The 15,018-nt window shown below is 43.1% G+C and overlaps 1 protein-coding gene across 6 annotated transcripts in view; it reads right to left on the bottom strand.

Moving 5' to 3' along the window:
* The window catches only part of PTPRU (protein tyrosine phosphatase receptor type U), a 580,511-nt gene that overhangs the window by 128,976 nt on the left and 436,517 nt on the right, over positions 1 to 15,018 (bottom strand). For all 6 annotated transcript variants that reach the window (XR_009759096.1, XM_061596132.1, XM_061596131.1 and 3 more), the window contains one exon: positions 1,512 to 1,669. Coding sequence is in view for 5 of the 6 variants with exons in the window: in XM_061596132.1 (XP_061452116.1) it covers positions 1,512 to 1,669 (158 nt within the window). In the remaining variant the exon portion in view is untranslated. The remainder of the gene's footprint in view (positions 1 to 1,511; positions 1,670 to 15,018) is intronic.

The following is a 15,018-nucleotide window of genomic DNA, read 5'->3' as shown; positions in this document are numbered from 1 at the left end:
CTTGGACCTAGGCAAACATTAAAAAAAAGATTACTACATAAAAATGTCAAAATATCCTATCACCATCAAATCAAATTGTAGTGCTACAAATGGAAAGCACATGGAACAGAAGTAAACCAGCGCCAAGCATGTCCAAGGGACAGAAAGCACGTATTGTTATGTGTAGCAAAGATCTACCCAGCGCAAGTTGCATGGAATGCTTCAGAAAGAAGATAAACATTATTATTGTTGTTGTTGTTGTTGTTGTTGTTTATTTTTACCCCGCCTTTTGGCCAAAAGGCCCTCAAGGCGGCTTACAAAAAATAAACACAAGTATAAAAAAAAAACATGCAGTGCAGTCTGTTCTTAATCCCATTAGTCCAATCAATTATTTGTCCCCAAGATTGTAAAACAAGACCTTGGAATAAAATTGTGCAGGGCATTTCAAAACTAGTACTACTGCAGATATCTTTTGAGATCTAAACACTGCCGTATGAGCCCACTTCAAAGCCTACTTAAAATCCACATCAGGTGTGCTGTTAGTTACATGCCATGGAACAACAATAATTAATTTTCTTTGTGTTTACGCTTATGGGAGAAAATAACTGCAATGGACCTAAATACAAATTGTACAAACAATCATGCTTTCTCCCTTCCATTTAGCAGGACTTTGCTCAATCCTTCTTTGTCCATATGCATATACACAAGGTAAACTGTTATCTCTGTGGATATAGGTCTGGAACGTCTTGTATGTGATGCTCCACTGGTCCCAGGCAGATATTAAAATCCAGAGATAGCTACAAGGGCTTCCCTGGAATCTCAAAGCATTTATAAACTGGCTTGGATTACTTGACATGAAGGTGAAATCATGATAGTATGGGCATACTGTGTTTGGGATGATGTACCCTGTGGAAAACTCTGACACATGAAGTCACAGAGCTCAAGGGCTATAGAACCTGTTATAAAAATATGAAACTTGCTGGATGTCTTCAAGCAATCTTTCAAAGCATAATCTGAAGGGTTGTGAATAAACCAGGGCCTTAAACACTTCCTTCTATTCTGAAAATATCTCAGAGGGGGACAAACACCTACATGACATGTGGCTACAGCCCTCCCCCATCTTTTTTTTAATAAACTTAGAATGGATTTGCTGCAGCCTAAAAGAGAGAGCCCATGTAAGAATATATGCTGGATTAGACCAGTGCCCTGTCTAGTCCAGCATCCTGTTTCTCCCAAGGGTCAAACAAGAGAATATTCTGCATCATGTGTGAAAATGCTTGCAGCAAGGTTCTCTTGGCTGAATCATTTATTTTATTTATTATTTATTTCCAAAACCTATAGGCTTTCACCATGGATGGCAATAACATGATTTCCCCAATCCATCCATTAAAGTAATGCAGCGTTTAAAACAAACAAAAACTACAGGTACAGCTTACTTCCTTTTTATTCTTGTGCATAAGTTCCATTGCCTTATCATCCTGAGCAGAACTGAACGCCAACTCACTCTCTGTAGTTGCTTGCTGAAGACTTACCTCTGTTACTGTAGTTGTGTGTGTCCATGAAGGACAAGCCCAGCCTCTCGTCTTCTTGCAGGGTACTTTGGTCTGTAAAGCTCCGATCAATGGCACTCATCATGTGCGTCTTCTCGTTGCGGTAGTTTATTGTAGCTTTGGCCATGTTGACCGGTTTCCTGGTGTAAAATGACAAAGAAGGAAAGCAGGCACACGTTATATTAAGGAATCCACTCAGGCACTGCCCTAGATTTCAGGAGGATGAAAAGAGACACATATATATCTAGCAGATGAAACTTCTTATATTGCCAGGGGCTAGGGAATGAAAGGTCTGTCTGTTTCAGTTCTCTCAGTTTCTCATTTTTCCAAGTTAAACTCAGTTCTCTACATTTCTACAACTATCTGTGATTTCTTTTTAAAAAAATTCTCATGAAAATTCTCCACTGTTTTGTTGTGAATTTCTCCAAATAAACACATTTTTGTAGGCAGTTTTGACAAACGTACACATTTTTGCAAGCCATTTCTCATCATTTCATGCCTTTTGCATGTTATTTTCACTCATCTATTCATTTTTATGCACTCTTTCCCCTAATATATGCATTTTTGTAAATGTAGGTTGGTTGGCGAACTGCATCCCAAAATTCTAATAAATGCTGATTTTGAAGGATGGCTGTGTTTCAGTTCTCATACTGTTTTGGAAATTGCAAATCTGATAAATTCTGCTTGAAATATGAACTGAATCGAAATTCTCACTCATCCCTACCAGGGGCATACATCTTATAGTAATCAATACATCTAGCTCCCTGATTGCTCACATATTATACCAATGTAATTAGAGCTGAGACAACATTTCTCAGAAGAATTTTTTTTTTCCTTGAGAGAATTCCTGGGATTTGTCTTTTTCCATCCTGCTAGAAAAAAAATTTTTGTTTGCAGAATTTTCTCCAAATACTCCATATGTATGTTATGTGTTTGTGTGTGATGGCCACCATTTCCACCACTACCACCACAATGCTAGGTCTTGGGCCAGTAGCAGTCAGTGGGGCAAGGCTGCATCACTTACCTGGCTTCCCTAAATTGGAGAGCAGGCTCACTGCTGGTTACTGAGAGAGGAACGGGTGAGGTGACAGGGAGGTCAGTGCAGTTTGGGCACAGCAGTGGAGCCAATCCAACATCCTGCTGCTGCACTCACACTGACGTCCCTGCCGCCTCCCCTCTTCCCCTCTCTGTAACTGGCAGGGAGCATTTAAGAAATCAGGTAAGCAGCATAGCCCCATCTTGCCCCTTGTGAAGGATGCAGAATGGTGGTCAGGCTGCCAACACAGTTGCTAACAATGATGTCATTTGCAGCGTCAGCATCAGCACAAAACAGTAGGAAACTGTTGGAGAATTCCTTTGAATTTGGTGAAACGATCTTCTCAATTTTTCTGCCATGGCTGATTTTAAGAGGCCATTCAAGGGCGGCTCAAAGAAAAATAGCTCCACAGTTAACCTAGCTTCCACGCAACACCCCTTCAATGTCATATTCTCATGCACAATCAAACCAAGGAGGATCAGGTCCAGGGGTTCTTGTTGGTGGGCCCTCCCTCCTTCGGTGTGGGTCCTCAGCAACTGGCCAACCATGCAGACCCTTGATGCCAACCCAGAGGAAGTGTCATCCCAGGAAACCTGCTCTCTTCCAATAACCTGCTTGTTGTTTTCCAACCACAAATCTGCCCCACTGCCTCCCTAAAGTTCCAGAATGGTTCCAAAGCATCCAAAGTAGCTTTCTCTGATGAATGAGTTTCCAATGTGCTGAGAGGCTCTTCTGAGTGGGGGAAGAGGAAGAAGGGACTATTAAGCAAGCATTCCACTGTGTGCAATCTATGGATGGTAGAGTCTCATGCAGGACTACACCACATGCTTACATGAACCTCAGGCTATCAATGTCAAGAGAGGAGACAGTGTGCCAAAGTCCTTGGATGGAGGACTATTATTAGAAATCATGCATGCATTTACAAAGCAACGACTTCAATGGAAGATAGCTTACACGTTCTGCTCCAAGTTATCAACTGCTAAGTAATCAAGTGATAAGAAATAAAGTGATGAGCACATGTGAGCAAAGGTAGATTGGCCCTTTGCTTCTATATAAACAGACATAAAAAACAGATCCAACATAGCACCGCTGGCTACCAAGTGAGGAGCAAATGACACGATACACTATCGTGAAGCGTGCTAACTGGCTTTGCATTTAAAGAAGCTGGATATATGCTGAAGCAGCTCTGACTGCTTCAGTTTATGACCTGCTTTAAGCTTAGAGATCCAGTGTGGTGTAGTGATTAGAGTGCCAGACTAGGACTCAGGAGACCAGGGTTTAAATCCTCACTCAGCCATGAAGCTCACTGGGTGACTTTGGTCCAATCACTATCTCTTCAGCCTAGCCCACCTGACATGGTTGTTGTGAGGATGAAATAAGGACAGGAAAAACCATGCATACCACCTTGAGCTCCTTGGAAGAAAACCAGCACACAAATGTAATCAAGATGTGAATAATAAGCATAACCTGCATTCACTAGGCCTTCCCCAATCTACTTTTGCAACCTTGGCAGTGATAATAAGAGTAGGGCAACTATGACAACTTCTTCAGCTCACAACCAAGATGTATGTGTGTGAGACCCAGTGTGGTGTAATGGTTAGAGTGCTGGACTATGACCTGGGACGCCAGGGTTCAAATCCCCACTCAGCCATGACGCTTGCTGGGTGACCCTGGCCCAGTCGCTGTCTCTCAGTCTAACCTACCTCACAGGATTGTTGTGAGGATGAAATGGAGAGGGGGAGAGCCATGTACACCACGTTGAGCTCCTTGGAGGAGAGGTGGGATAAAAAAATAAAATAAAAATGTGTGTGTGTATGCGTCACACATACACGATAAATGTTACAAAATTAAAATTTTATTAAGAGGTATACACACACACATACATCTTAATAAAAAATTACTTTGTAACATTTACAAGTAAGGGCCTAGGGTGAGAGCTACGTTATACTCAGAGTAGATTCATTGAAATTAATATATGCATGTCTATTTTGGCTCCTCTGCATGACTCCACACCTCTTTGTTCTCACAAAATTTCTGGCTACTGGCCTGCTTCTTGTCATAAGGAATCAGCATGTAGAACCACTCAAAAATGTTTCTGTTCCACAGAAAATGCAGTTATTTTGAGATTATTAGCCTCCCCACGCCCATCCTATTTATCCTTCCTTATAGTATCCCTCCCCTGGCAGATTTATCAGATGTTGTTCTCTTTGGTAGAGATCAATTGGAAGTGAAACTCCCCCATGGAAAATTATGTTGACAGTGACCTTTCCTGAACAGAAACTTAATTTCTGATGAAACATCATTCCGCTCTCATTCTTAATTGGCATTTTGGCAGAACTACTATTAACAAGTGTGAAGGTTTAAAGTTCCTCTCTCAATTTTTTTTTTAGCAACTCTCCCAGCCAGTGCAGGAAAATTACTGCAATACCCCCCCCTCACTCCCTTGGTCTTTTAGGTACACTCAGCCAACAGACACCTCTTCGCAAACAAAGCAAAATCTATAGCACTGTCTATCTTTGTGATGCTGCACTTACATCTGATCAATACTATTGATCAGTCCCCCAATGTGATTTTAAGTGTAGGACTTTTAGTTGTTCAGCTATGTGCCATCACAGAGACAATGCCACATAATTTACCTTTAATTGCTCCTAACAACAATAGTTAGGGCAGGGGGAAGCTTTTTGTTCCAGTTCTCAGGACAAAAGCACTGCAGGCTGAAGATATCAAGTGGAAAGTCAAAATACTGTATGAGCACACAGGAATGCATGCTGATAAAACACAGTTGGAGATTAAGGCTAAAGATGAGAGAAATTTCCCTAATCCCTTGTTTTACTGGCTGTCTGCTTCTCCGTTCTGCATTCCACTCCTTGTGGAATTTTGTTTATTCTGAAAATGGGTATGCTGTGACTTTCAGTTCCTCTGGCTGATTTGCATCTTCCCTTCCACTTCCCATGTTACCCATGTGCCAATCCATGTTCATAAAACACTGCAAAAAAGCAATCATAGTATGATTGCATCACATTACTTTTTTTTGTTGTACAGTGTTTTACACTTTAACACAGGCATGGGGAACCCCTGAACTACAAGCCAGATCAAGCCCAGCAGGGGTCCTAATTTGGCTTGCAAGGGCATTTTCCCCAAGTCACACCCACTTGCCCCACACCTGATGTCACATATGAAGTCAGGAAGAAAGCAGCTGTAAAGAAACACTCAGGGACCTTAAAGTTCACACCCAAATGATTCTTGGGAAATGAAGGTTGCATTCAACACCCTTTAAATTTGGCACTAAATGCAAGCGCCATTAGGATTGGCTAAGCTTCTGAGTTCCTGACTGGGAACTCCAGAGTGCAGCCAATCCCTGTCAAATGTAGAGCTTGAAGTAACTGCCAATCAAACCCCACTGAGTTTCTTTGCAGGAATAATTTGAATTCAACCTGTACCTGCAAAAGAGCTATTTTGCCTTTGCAGTGTGGCTTCAGTTTTAGCTACTCTGCAAAGGAAAAATGAGTCACCTGACATTCACTCGTAAAAACTGCCCACACAGAGTAGAGGGAGCTCAGGATCTGGCCGACCAACCGTATCCTGTTCCCCACTCTTGCTTTAACACATGTACCCTTACCCTTCCCCACATGTACCCTGATAAACACTGCACAAAATGCATCTCAGTATAACTGTATGTAAAATCATATTGTTTTTGTGCTGTACACACAACTGAATGTAGACATCAGACACCACACAAAAAAGAATCTTGATGCAGCGTATGTTCACATCAAGTCACTCTCTCTTTCTGGTGTTTTATCAATGCCTAAGTGTGCTTTTGGAAAGTTTGGAAGAGGAAAATTTTGGATGCTTAATTCACAGATGGGCATTCATTTTATGAATTACTAGTATGATTACGATGCAGTTTTAGCAAATGTAGTGAATTGGTTTGTATCCAAAGAGCCATGAGTAGCATTTTGCTCATACCAAAGAGGCTTTCCTGACCCTTTTCCCCCTGCAGTCTCTTGTTCCTGCTGACAAGCCATTCCTGAAAATGGGGGACTCTCCAGGATGGACTGCAAAGAAGAACAGGGGGAATAGTGAGAGGGGGGAGAAAACTGGCAAAGTTCCCCTTGCATTAGCAAAGTATCTTCCAGTTACACTAAGGCTCTTTGGTTACAAGCCATAAATTTTTGCTCTTTGGTTTCATGATGTTTAATCGTGGAATTGGAAACGATGTCAAATGTCATCTAGCCCAACTTCCTGCTGATGTAGGGAATCAGATGCTACAACATCCTTGATGGGTTGCCATCCAACTCCTGCTTAAAAATGGAAAGTCCACAAGCTTTGAAGGCAGTCTGTGCCCTATTGAACAGCTTCTGCCAACAGGAAATTCCTCCAAACATTTAGTCTAAATCCTTTTTCTTATCATTTGATTTTGTGGTCCACTACACTGACCAACTTTTTTAAAAAAATAAAGTTTAGAAACATTGTAAGCAAATCAATGAGATGAACAACCTGAGATCTTTGTTTAAAAAGGGGTTGTATTGTTATTTACAAAACTTGTAGACCATACATTTTAAAACCTTCTTCCTAAAACTGGGACATATTTTTACACCTGTCAAATCATTATGTAGGGCAGGATTCCCAAATGGATTTGAAATGGTTCCACTTTTTAATGAATACATTTTTATTAATTTCCATGTATTAAACATGACACCATATATGAACAATTCATAGAAATAAGAATGGAACACAAATTTAAATAATTCATTTCATTTTTTTTTTAAAAAAAATTCTTCTGACAGCACATCATAAAATGTTATCAGGATCAGTCTTGGTCTGATAAGCATCTTACTAATGATTTAAATAAGGACTGAATAATTAAATAGAGAAAGGATATGCTGGTGCTTACTGACAATTGCTTTATTAGTTTCTGTGTATGCTAGAAAAGGCTTCACTATTAGAATGTACAAGGTCCACTGTTTCTATGATTCAGTAAAAGCAGAAGTGAGTTTTTCAAGTCCCTGAACACTTCTCTGGCTTGGAATAAAATCCAAGGCAGAAAAGAAAAGCTGGCTTCCTTTTCCCCTATACGCCCTCATAGCCAGCCCCTGAAAGCTCCCTCCCCCTTCCTTTCCCTAGCAAGAAGCAGCAGGGGGAGCAGCAGCAGTAACAGTGATGTACAGTTAAAAGAGAGGAGAAAAGAGGTCCATGATGGCTGGGGCTGATGGAGTCCAACAACATCCAGAGGGCCACAGGTTCCGCATCCCTGCAGTAATGGCCCAGGGGAATATGGGGAATGTTGTTCCCTCAAGGGCTGATGCAACTGCAGCAGACTGGCTGTAAAAATTTCTTCCTCTTTCAGAACAGATCTGAGCTAATTTCTGAGCTAATCAGAGGCAAACTTGGGAAAGTTCCCTACTATCTACACCGGCGGTGGGACCTCAGGCCTAGGGGCCGAATGCAGCCCTCCAGGCCTCTTTATCTGGCTATCGGGACTCTCTCTAGGCCACACCCACTCTCCCCTAGCCACACCCACTCTCCCCAGATCACACACCCCACCTGCCCTGCTTTCCACCCTCCTTGAGTGTTTTGTCTGTCTGGAAGGGGTCCTTGGACTCTGACAATGCCTCTTGCTTTCCTGGATGGAGGGTAACAGAAGGGTGTGTGCAGAACCAAGCTTGCTGTGCAATGGTAAAATTTACATTAGCTGCTCCACCCTCTTTTGCCACTGACCCTCCCATCTCCAGCATATGACCGCTGGAAGACTGCCCAGAGGGGTACAAAGCCCTCCAGCTAAACATGATCCCCACCCATGATCAACATGAACTCAGATGGTTCTAGTAAAAGGGCAGGGGTCAAAGGGCAGATTTCAAGAAGTGCATAATGGAAGTTGAGTAGGTTGTTTACTTTGGATGAATCCAACCACTCTAAAGGGTATCTCAGGTCCTGATCCCCTCAAGCAGCAAACTCCTTCCCCACCCCCTTTTGTTTTGGAGTCTCTACATTTTATTTTAGCACCCCCCCCCCAAAAAAAGGTACTTTTAACACTGACGCGACAAGGAACAGGAACAAGTTGGGAGCAGGGTGCAGTGGAGCGAGCACGAGTGAATGAGAATTACTTACGGGTAATAGGAATAGGAATAGTAGTTCCTCCTGGCAAGCGTGCAAACAAAGAGAAACAGCAGAGATTGCATAAGCAGCTTTTCTCGGCAAATAAGGAAGGAGAAGATGGGGTGTTTAGAGCCTCAAATAACAACAGACCAGAGGCCAATCCATTGTCCATGCAAAGGAAGGGGGTTGGAGACAGAGAGGGAAGGAAGAGCAGGGAGACGGAGAAAGCGGTCAGCTAGAAATGGGAAGCAGCTTTCGTACATGCTCCTCCCTGCTGGTCTGAGGACAAGCAAGGTCACCTGCCAACCCAAAGGTTTAGGGAAGGCAAGGATGCCAGAGGAGAATGCCTCTTCCTCCTCTCTCTAGTGTACACTCTGAAGAAAACAGCACATCTAATTTCAGATAGCCTGGAACCCACACACTGGCAACTGAGGATCAGCTCATTTGGACTGCTACATATATTGTTTGGGACTGAAGTCTGGGGTAGCTCCACGTGACCCGGGAAGCAGATACTCTCTGTGGCATTTGTTGAACAAGTTTGCTCTTGCCAAGTTTAAAACAAGGAGCTGGTTAATAAGGATGTGCATGGAGACAACGGTGGATGCAAGAGACATTTGAACTCAAAATCCAAGATCATGCCCTCAGGGTAGGGACTGTTAACTGGCAGCCATTCCTATTAACTGTTAACCAAACCCATTCCCCGGGCTGGTAACTGGGAGGTGAAACAAGTGTTTATAGGAAGAGGTGGTAACTGTGGCTATGTGACTCCCTCACAAGTCCATTTAAGGAAGCTCCCCAACCTTTCGCCTCTTCCTCAAAGAGCTACTCCACTCAAGAGTCGGTGGATAGGATTACAAAGAATGACACCAGGGAAGAGCATTTAACTGTAGGAATGTATGGATGGTATTCAACTATGTTTTACTCAGAGCAGATCTACTAAAATTAACGGACCTATCTTAGTCATATTGATTTGTTTCAATTTTATTTATTAAATTTGTATCCCACCCTTCCTCCTAGTAAGAGCCCAGGGCGGCAAACAAAAACACTAAAAGCAGTTGAAAACACCTTGAAAACAAATCGTCTTAAAAACAATCTTAAACAAAAATGGGTCTACTCTGAGTAAAAGTTAGTTGACTACCACCCTATATCTCGAAATCAGATCCGAAAATAACTCTTGTGAACAAGAGTATAGAAGTATGCACTTTCACTGATTATAATGTATGTGCTCAGGGCTTTGTTGTTGCTGTTGTAATAGCACTCACCAGTACAGAGTACCGACAACTCTTTTGTTGCTGCCTCAGCAGCCATTTTGTGCTGGCGCCTGCCGCACTTTTATCAAGATAGATGTACGGACACCTCATTGTTTCACTGAAAAAGGAATGCATGCTCCAGGATTGTAGGGATGGGGGACCTACATTTTTGTGGAATAAACAGCAATGAAAACATGCTCCTACTCCTGCTCATAGGTCGGGCATGTTCATGGACATCTCTTCATACAACAATGGCTGAACAAAACAATACATAGAAATGAAGCCAACCATACAACCTAAGTATGAAATAGCCCCTTGACACGAGGACCTATTTCTCAATGTGCCAAGTACCAAGGAGCACACTATACCTGACTGAGGAACTGGCCAACACAAAGGGGAAATAAGAGGGAGAGCGTCCAAGATGATACACATTTCATAATTGGGGATCAACCATTGCCAAAGTCTCTGTAATTCTGAAATCTTTAACAGCATTTCCTTGGCTCCCAGCTTCTGCTCTAGATTCTTTTAATTGGTATAGCACAGTGTAAATGACAAAAGAGAGAGAAAAAGATAAGCTGCCCATGCCTATTGTGTACACCAGAAATGGGGAGCCTGTGGCCCTCCAGATGCTGTTGGACTACAGCTCCCATCATTCCTGAGTTCTGGCCATGCTGGCTGAGGCTGATGGGAGTAAGAGTCCAATAACATCTGGAGAGCCACATGTTTCCTATACCTGGTGTAGACAAGTCCCTCGACCAGACATATGTACAGAAGGCGGAGACACTGGACCACCACTTGTAATGAACCCACTCACTGCAGAAGGACCCACATTTTCCACAGCAACATTATATTATTGGTTTGTGGCAGAAGTAGAGCAGAGTGCCCTCCAGATGCTGCTAGACTACAATATCTCTCATCATCCTTGACCGTTGGCCATACTGGCTGGGGCTGGTGGAAACTGAAGTCCAATAATATCTGGAAAACACCATACTTGCTACCCTTGTTTGAGTGGTGAGGAAATGTTTTTTCAAACTGAACAACTACTGTGAGGGAGAAGGTATAGGTCTGATAGAAAACCAGTGAGCAATGGTTGTACTATAAACAGATAATTTAGATCAGGGTTAGAGAACCTGTTGTTGGTCTACACTCCCATCATCCCTGACCATAGTCTATGCTGGCTTGGGCTGATAGGAGTTGTAGTTTAACAACAACTAGAGGGCTGCAAGTTCTCCATCCCTGATCTAGAGAGATCCTAAGAGTGAAGGAAGTGTGCTCTGAAACCTTTTTTAGTATACATCAACAGGACTTCACTAAAACTTTAATGATCTGACCTATTTAGATTTGGTTCAGATTCATCCAGGAGCTAAAATACTTTTGGAATCAAATAAAGACATTCAGGTAATGATGCTCCAGTGATTTAGTCCAGTTGAGATTCCATGCCATGCTGGACAGCTAAATTACTTACGTTTCTGTTTAGTATTTGAAGCAGATATTTTTAATGATATCCCCAAGGTAACTATCATTTCAAAGTTCTCACACTAAAATGAAGGCACTTGGAGAATAGAAAACTGTGTGTTTACCATAAAAACAATGAGCTTGCACAGATATATATCCACAGTGAATGAACCCCCATTAGCCTGCATATGCTTTACCAGATCTCTAGATGTTGCTGGACTCCCTTCTGATCATTCCTGACCCATTGACCATGCTGGCTAGGAGTGGGGAGACCCCTTCATTTGGTAAAGCTAGGCTAGGCAAGGCAAAACTCCAGAAGAAGGTGCCAAATCCCAATCTGCATCTGTATTAGAACTGTTTTAAAGATGTTTTATTGTTTTATCGTTTGTTTTCCACCCTGGGCTCCTTTTTGGAGGAAGAACGGTATATACATTTGAATAAATAAATATAAATAAATAAAATCTTAAAATGTAAAGAGAGAATCAAAGGGGCAGGTTGTTGTTGTTTTGCATTTGGGTTGAGAGATTTAATCCACATCACCACCACCCTCCGTGCAAAACATAAATACTTTCTATTAGTCTCCTCTCCATTCATGAAACAGCAAGCACAGCAGGCTCTTCATCTAACTGGCAAGGTGCCATCCCCTGCCCACCAGGCCCAGGAACATGGGAAGAAGCTTTCTATCAGGTCCAGCTATTTAACCATCTAGCCCAGTATTATCTTCTCTAAGGGGCAGAGGGTCTCCAATGTAGCATGCAGAGGTCTCTCCCATCCCTGACCCTTCCAACTCGCCTGTTGCAAGTGCCTACTATATCTGAAGCCCGACTGGTGAATACTCTCAACAGAGCCTTCCCTGTTGTGACTCTAGACTATGGAATGCTCTCTTCTGTGAAGTAAGATCAGCCCCCTCTCTTCCCATTTTTAGATGGCTGCTGAATACCCATCTTTTCATACAAGTATTTGACTAAATTTTCACCCCTGTGTTTTGACTTTTTTTAAGAATTTTAAGGAGTTTATGGATTTGTTTCTGTATGGTTTCTTTGTACGTTTTTGTATTTTTAAATTTCTGTATGGTTTTTATGTGTGCTTTGCAATTTTAAATCTTTTTAATACGTCTCAGGACGTGCATTCCAGGTGAGAGGCAGACAACAAAAATAAGTTGTTGTTGTTGTTAACTAGAGATGCCAAGGATTGAACTGAGAAGTCTTGTGTGCAAAGCATGTGTTTTACCACTAAGCTATGGCCCTACTGATAAAGGAACTATGGCACCCCTCAGCTCTGCCTCATCTCACCACACTTCACCCTTGATCTTCCACCCCTTAGCTCCCAGGCATTCCCTCCCTGTGTCTTTGCAACCCTAATTCTGCCAAATTGCATGCACTCCCTGGATGCTAATGCAATATAGAAACGAGGGGTTATTCTGGAGGCCTCCAACAGAGCTGCCTTTTCACCAGGAGTGTAGTCATCCAGGGTCTCAGGTGGATCTTAGTCCCCTACCTTTTGGGGAGCAGGGTCCCACCAGGGCCCCTGTGTCTCCAGCATCCTACAAACTGGGCTCCTGCTGGGAGGAAGGGTAGGATATAAATTAAATAATAAATAAACCAATCAGCATGAAAAGGGAGTGTGTTAGTCATTGAGAAGCATCTTCTAATCTTCTTCTTTGTCCTTTCCTACAGATTGGAGCTGGTCAGAGTGAAAGGAAGAGAGTCAGCCACTGAGAAGACTCTTTTCAGTAGCTAACAATCCCCCCTTTCATGTTGATTGGCTCCTAGAGACGTCTGTTGTTGTGGGAGAAGGCATTAGCCAGGATCTCATTCTCAACCCAGGAGCAAAAAAGGGTGTGTGTAGCTCTGACTATCATGAAGGGACCCTGCATTTCTGAATTTGCCACTACACCACTGCTTTTCAAATAGATGTCACAGATTCCATGACTGGAGGTATTTAAGGAAAGGTTGGGCAGGCATCTATAAGGACTTGGACTAGATGGCTAGCTGGGCTGGGGCATGGACAGCAGTCTGGAATAAGCTAGGCACCAGGAATCCGATTCCAAGAGCATTCAGGGTTGGAGGGCAAACCAGTGGCAGGAATGAAGAACAAGCACACAGAGAGATGCAAACAGTGAACAAGCCAGAAGTCAGGACCCATGGAGAGATCAGAATCGCAGAGACACACCAGAGCTCAGGTAGACCTTGTTGCTCAAGCAAGGCTCAGCTTGGAAAGGAAGCCCTTTATATTGCTTCCTGACCAGGAAGATACAATGGTCAGTTTGGATGAGTGGAATGGATCCACAAGCCTCTCTCCCGCGACAGCTGCCACTTGAAGTTTAGCAGTTAACCATACAGGTCAGACACAGACAAATTCTACTAGCTCCTGCTACTAGATCAGTGTTCTTCAACCTTGTGTCCCCAGATTTTGTTGGACTACAACTCCCATCAGCCCTAGCCAACTTAGGCAACGGATAGTGGTTGTAATCCAACAACATCTGGCAACTGGAGGTTGAAGAACAATGTACTAGATGACCCTTAATGTCCCTTCCCACCCTACGGTTCCCCTGACTTTGAGACAGCCCAAAGGGATGAATAAGATACAGATTTTCCAGGCCAGGGGGAGGGAGTTACTAGAGGAGCTACAGTCTCTTATAGGGTAGCCCAGTTTCAAGTAAGGGCAAATTGGAAGCAACAGTCCAGGCCTGCAAGGCATCCTGTGAGGAAAAGATAGCCCTCAGCCACAGACTGTATGGAATGGCACTCCTCAAACCGACTTGCTGTATACTCATAGCGATGTGACGCTGACTCTCGTGCTAGGCTTTATCCGCAATCAGATATTAAATCCGGAGAATAAGATTTGCCAGGAAGCTTGTCCGAACAAAACAATGGTTTGATTAGCAGGATGGTTTCCCGGTTCCCAGCAAACATCCAATGCAACTGAATGTTGGAAGATTCAGGACAGACAAAAGAAAGTACTTCTTCACACAGTGCATAGATAAACTATGAAATTCACTCCCTCATCGCAAGAGGCAGGGACGGCCACCAACCTGGATGGCTTTAAAAGAGAATTAGACAAATGCATGAAGGATACAGCTATCAATGGCTACTAGCCAGGATGGCTATGTTCTTCCTCCACGGTCGGAGACAATATGCTTCTGAATATCAGTTGCTGGAAACCACAGAAGGGGGGAGTGCTGTTGCACCCAGGTGCTGCTCACGGGCTTCCTATAGGTATCTGGTTGGCCACTGTGAGTACAGAACGCTGGACCAGATGGGTCACGCTCTTATCCAGCAGGCTGTCCTTATGTTTCACTCAAATCCCACAGCCACAGCAGATTGTGAAGGACAAATCTCATCATTATTTGTGGACTTTTAATGTGTTTATATTTAACCCTTCTATCCCTCCCCCAATGGCAATATTTGAATTCATGTGGAATCAAAGATAAGCCAACATCTTTACCTTCATATATCTGAGTTGCCCCAGTTATAACTGGGGTTCTTTGGGCAATGTAGATAATAGATCAGGGGTTCCCAAAGATTTTGGGGCTTGGTAGGGCCAGCACCAGTGGGCAGCCAGGTTGGGCACTGACCAATGGTCCCTCTTTAGGCTAGGAGTGTGGAGCTCCCACTCTGTGACCCACACTGGTATGAGGTCATGGGGTAAA

The sequence above is a fragment of the Rhineura floridana genome, chromosome 15, assembly GCF_030035675.1.
Source record: "Rhineura floridana isolate rRhiFlo1 chromosome 15, rRhiFlo1.hap2, whole genome shotgun sequence".
Taxonomy (NCBI): Eukaryota; Metazoa; Chordata; class Lepidosauria; order Squamata; family Rhineuridae; genus Rhineura; species Rhineura floridana.
The sequence above is the reverse complement of the archived record's forward strand: the minus strand, read 5'-3'. Positions and strand labels throughout refer to the sequence as shown.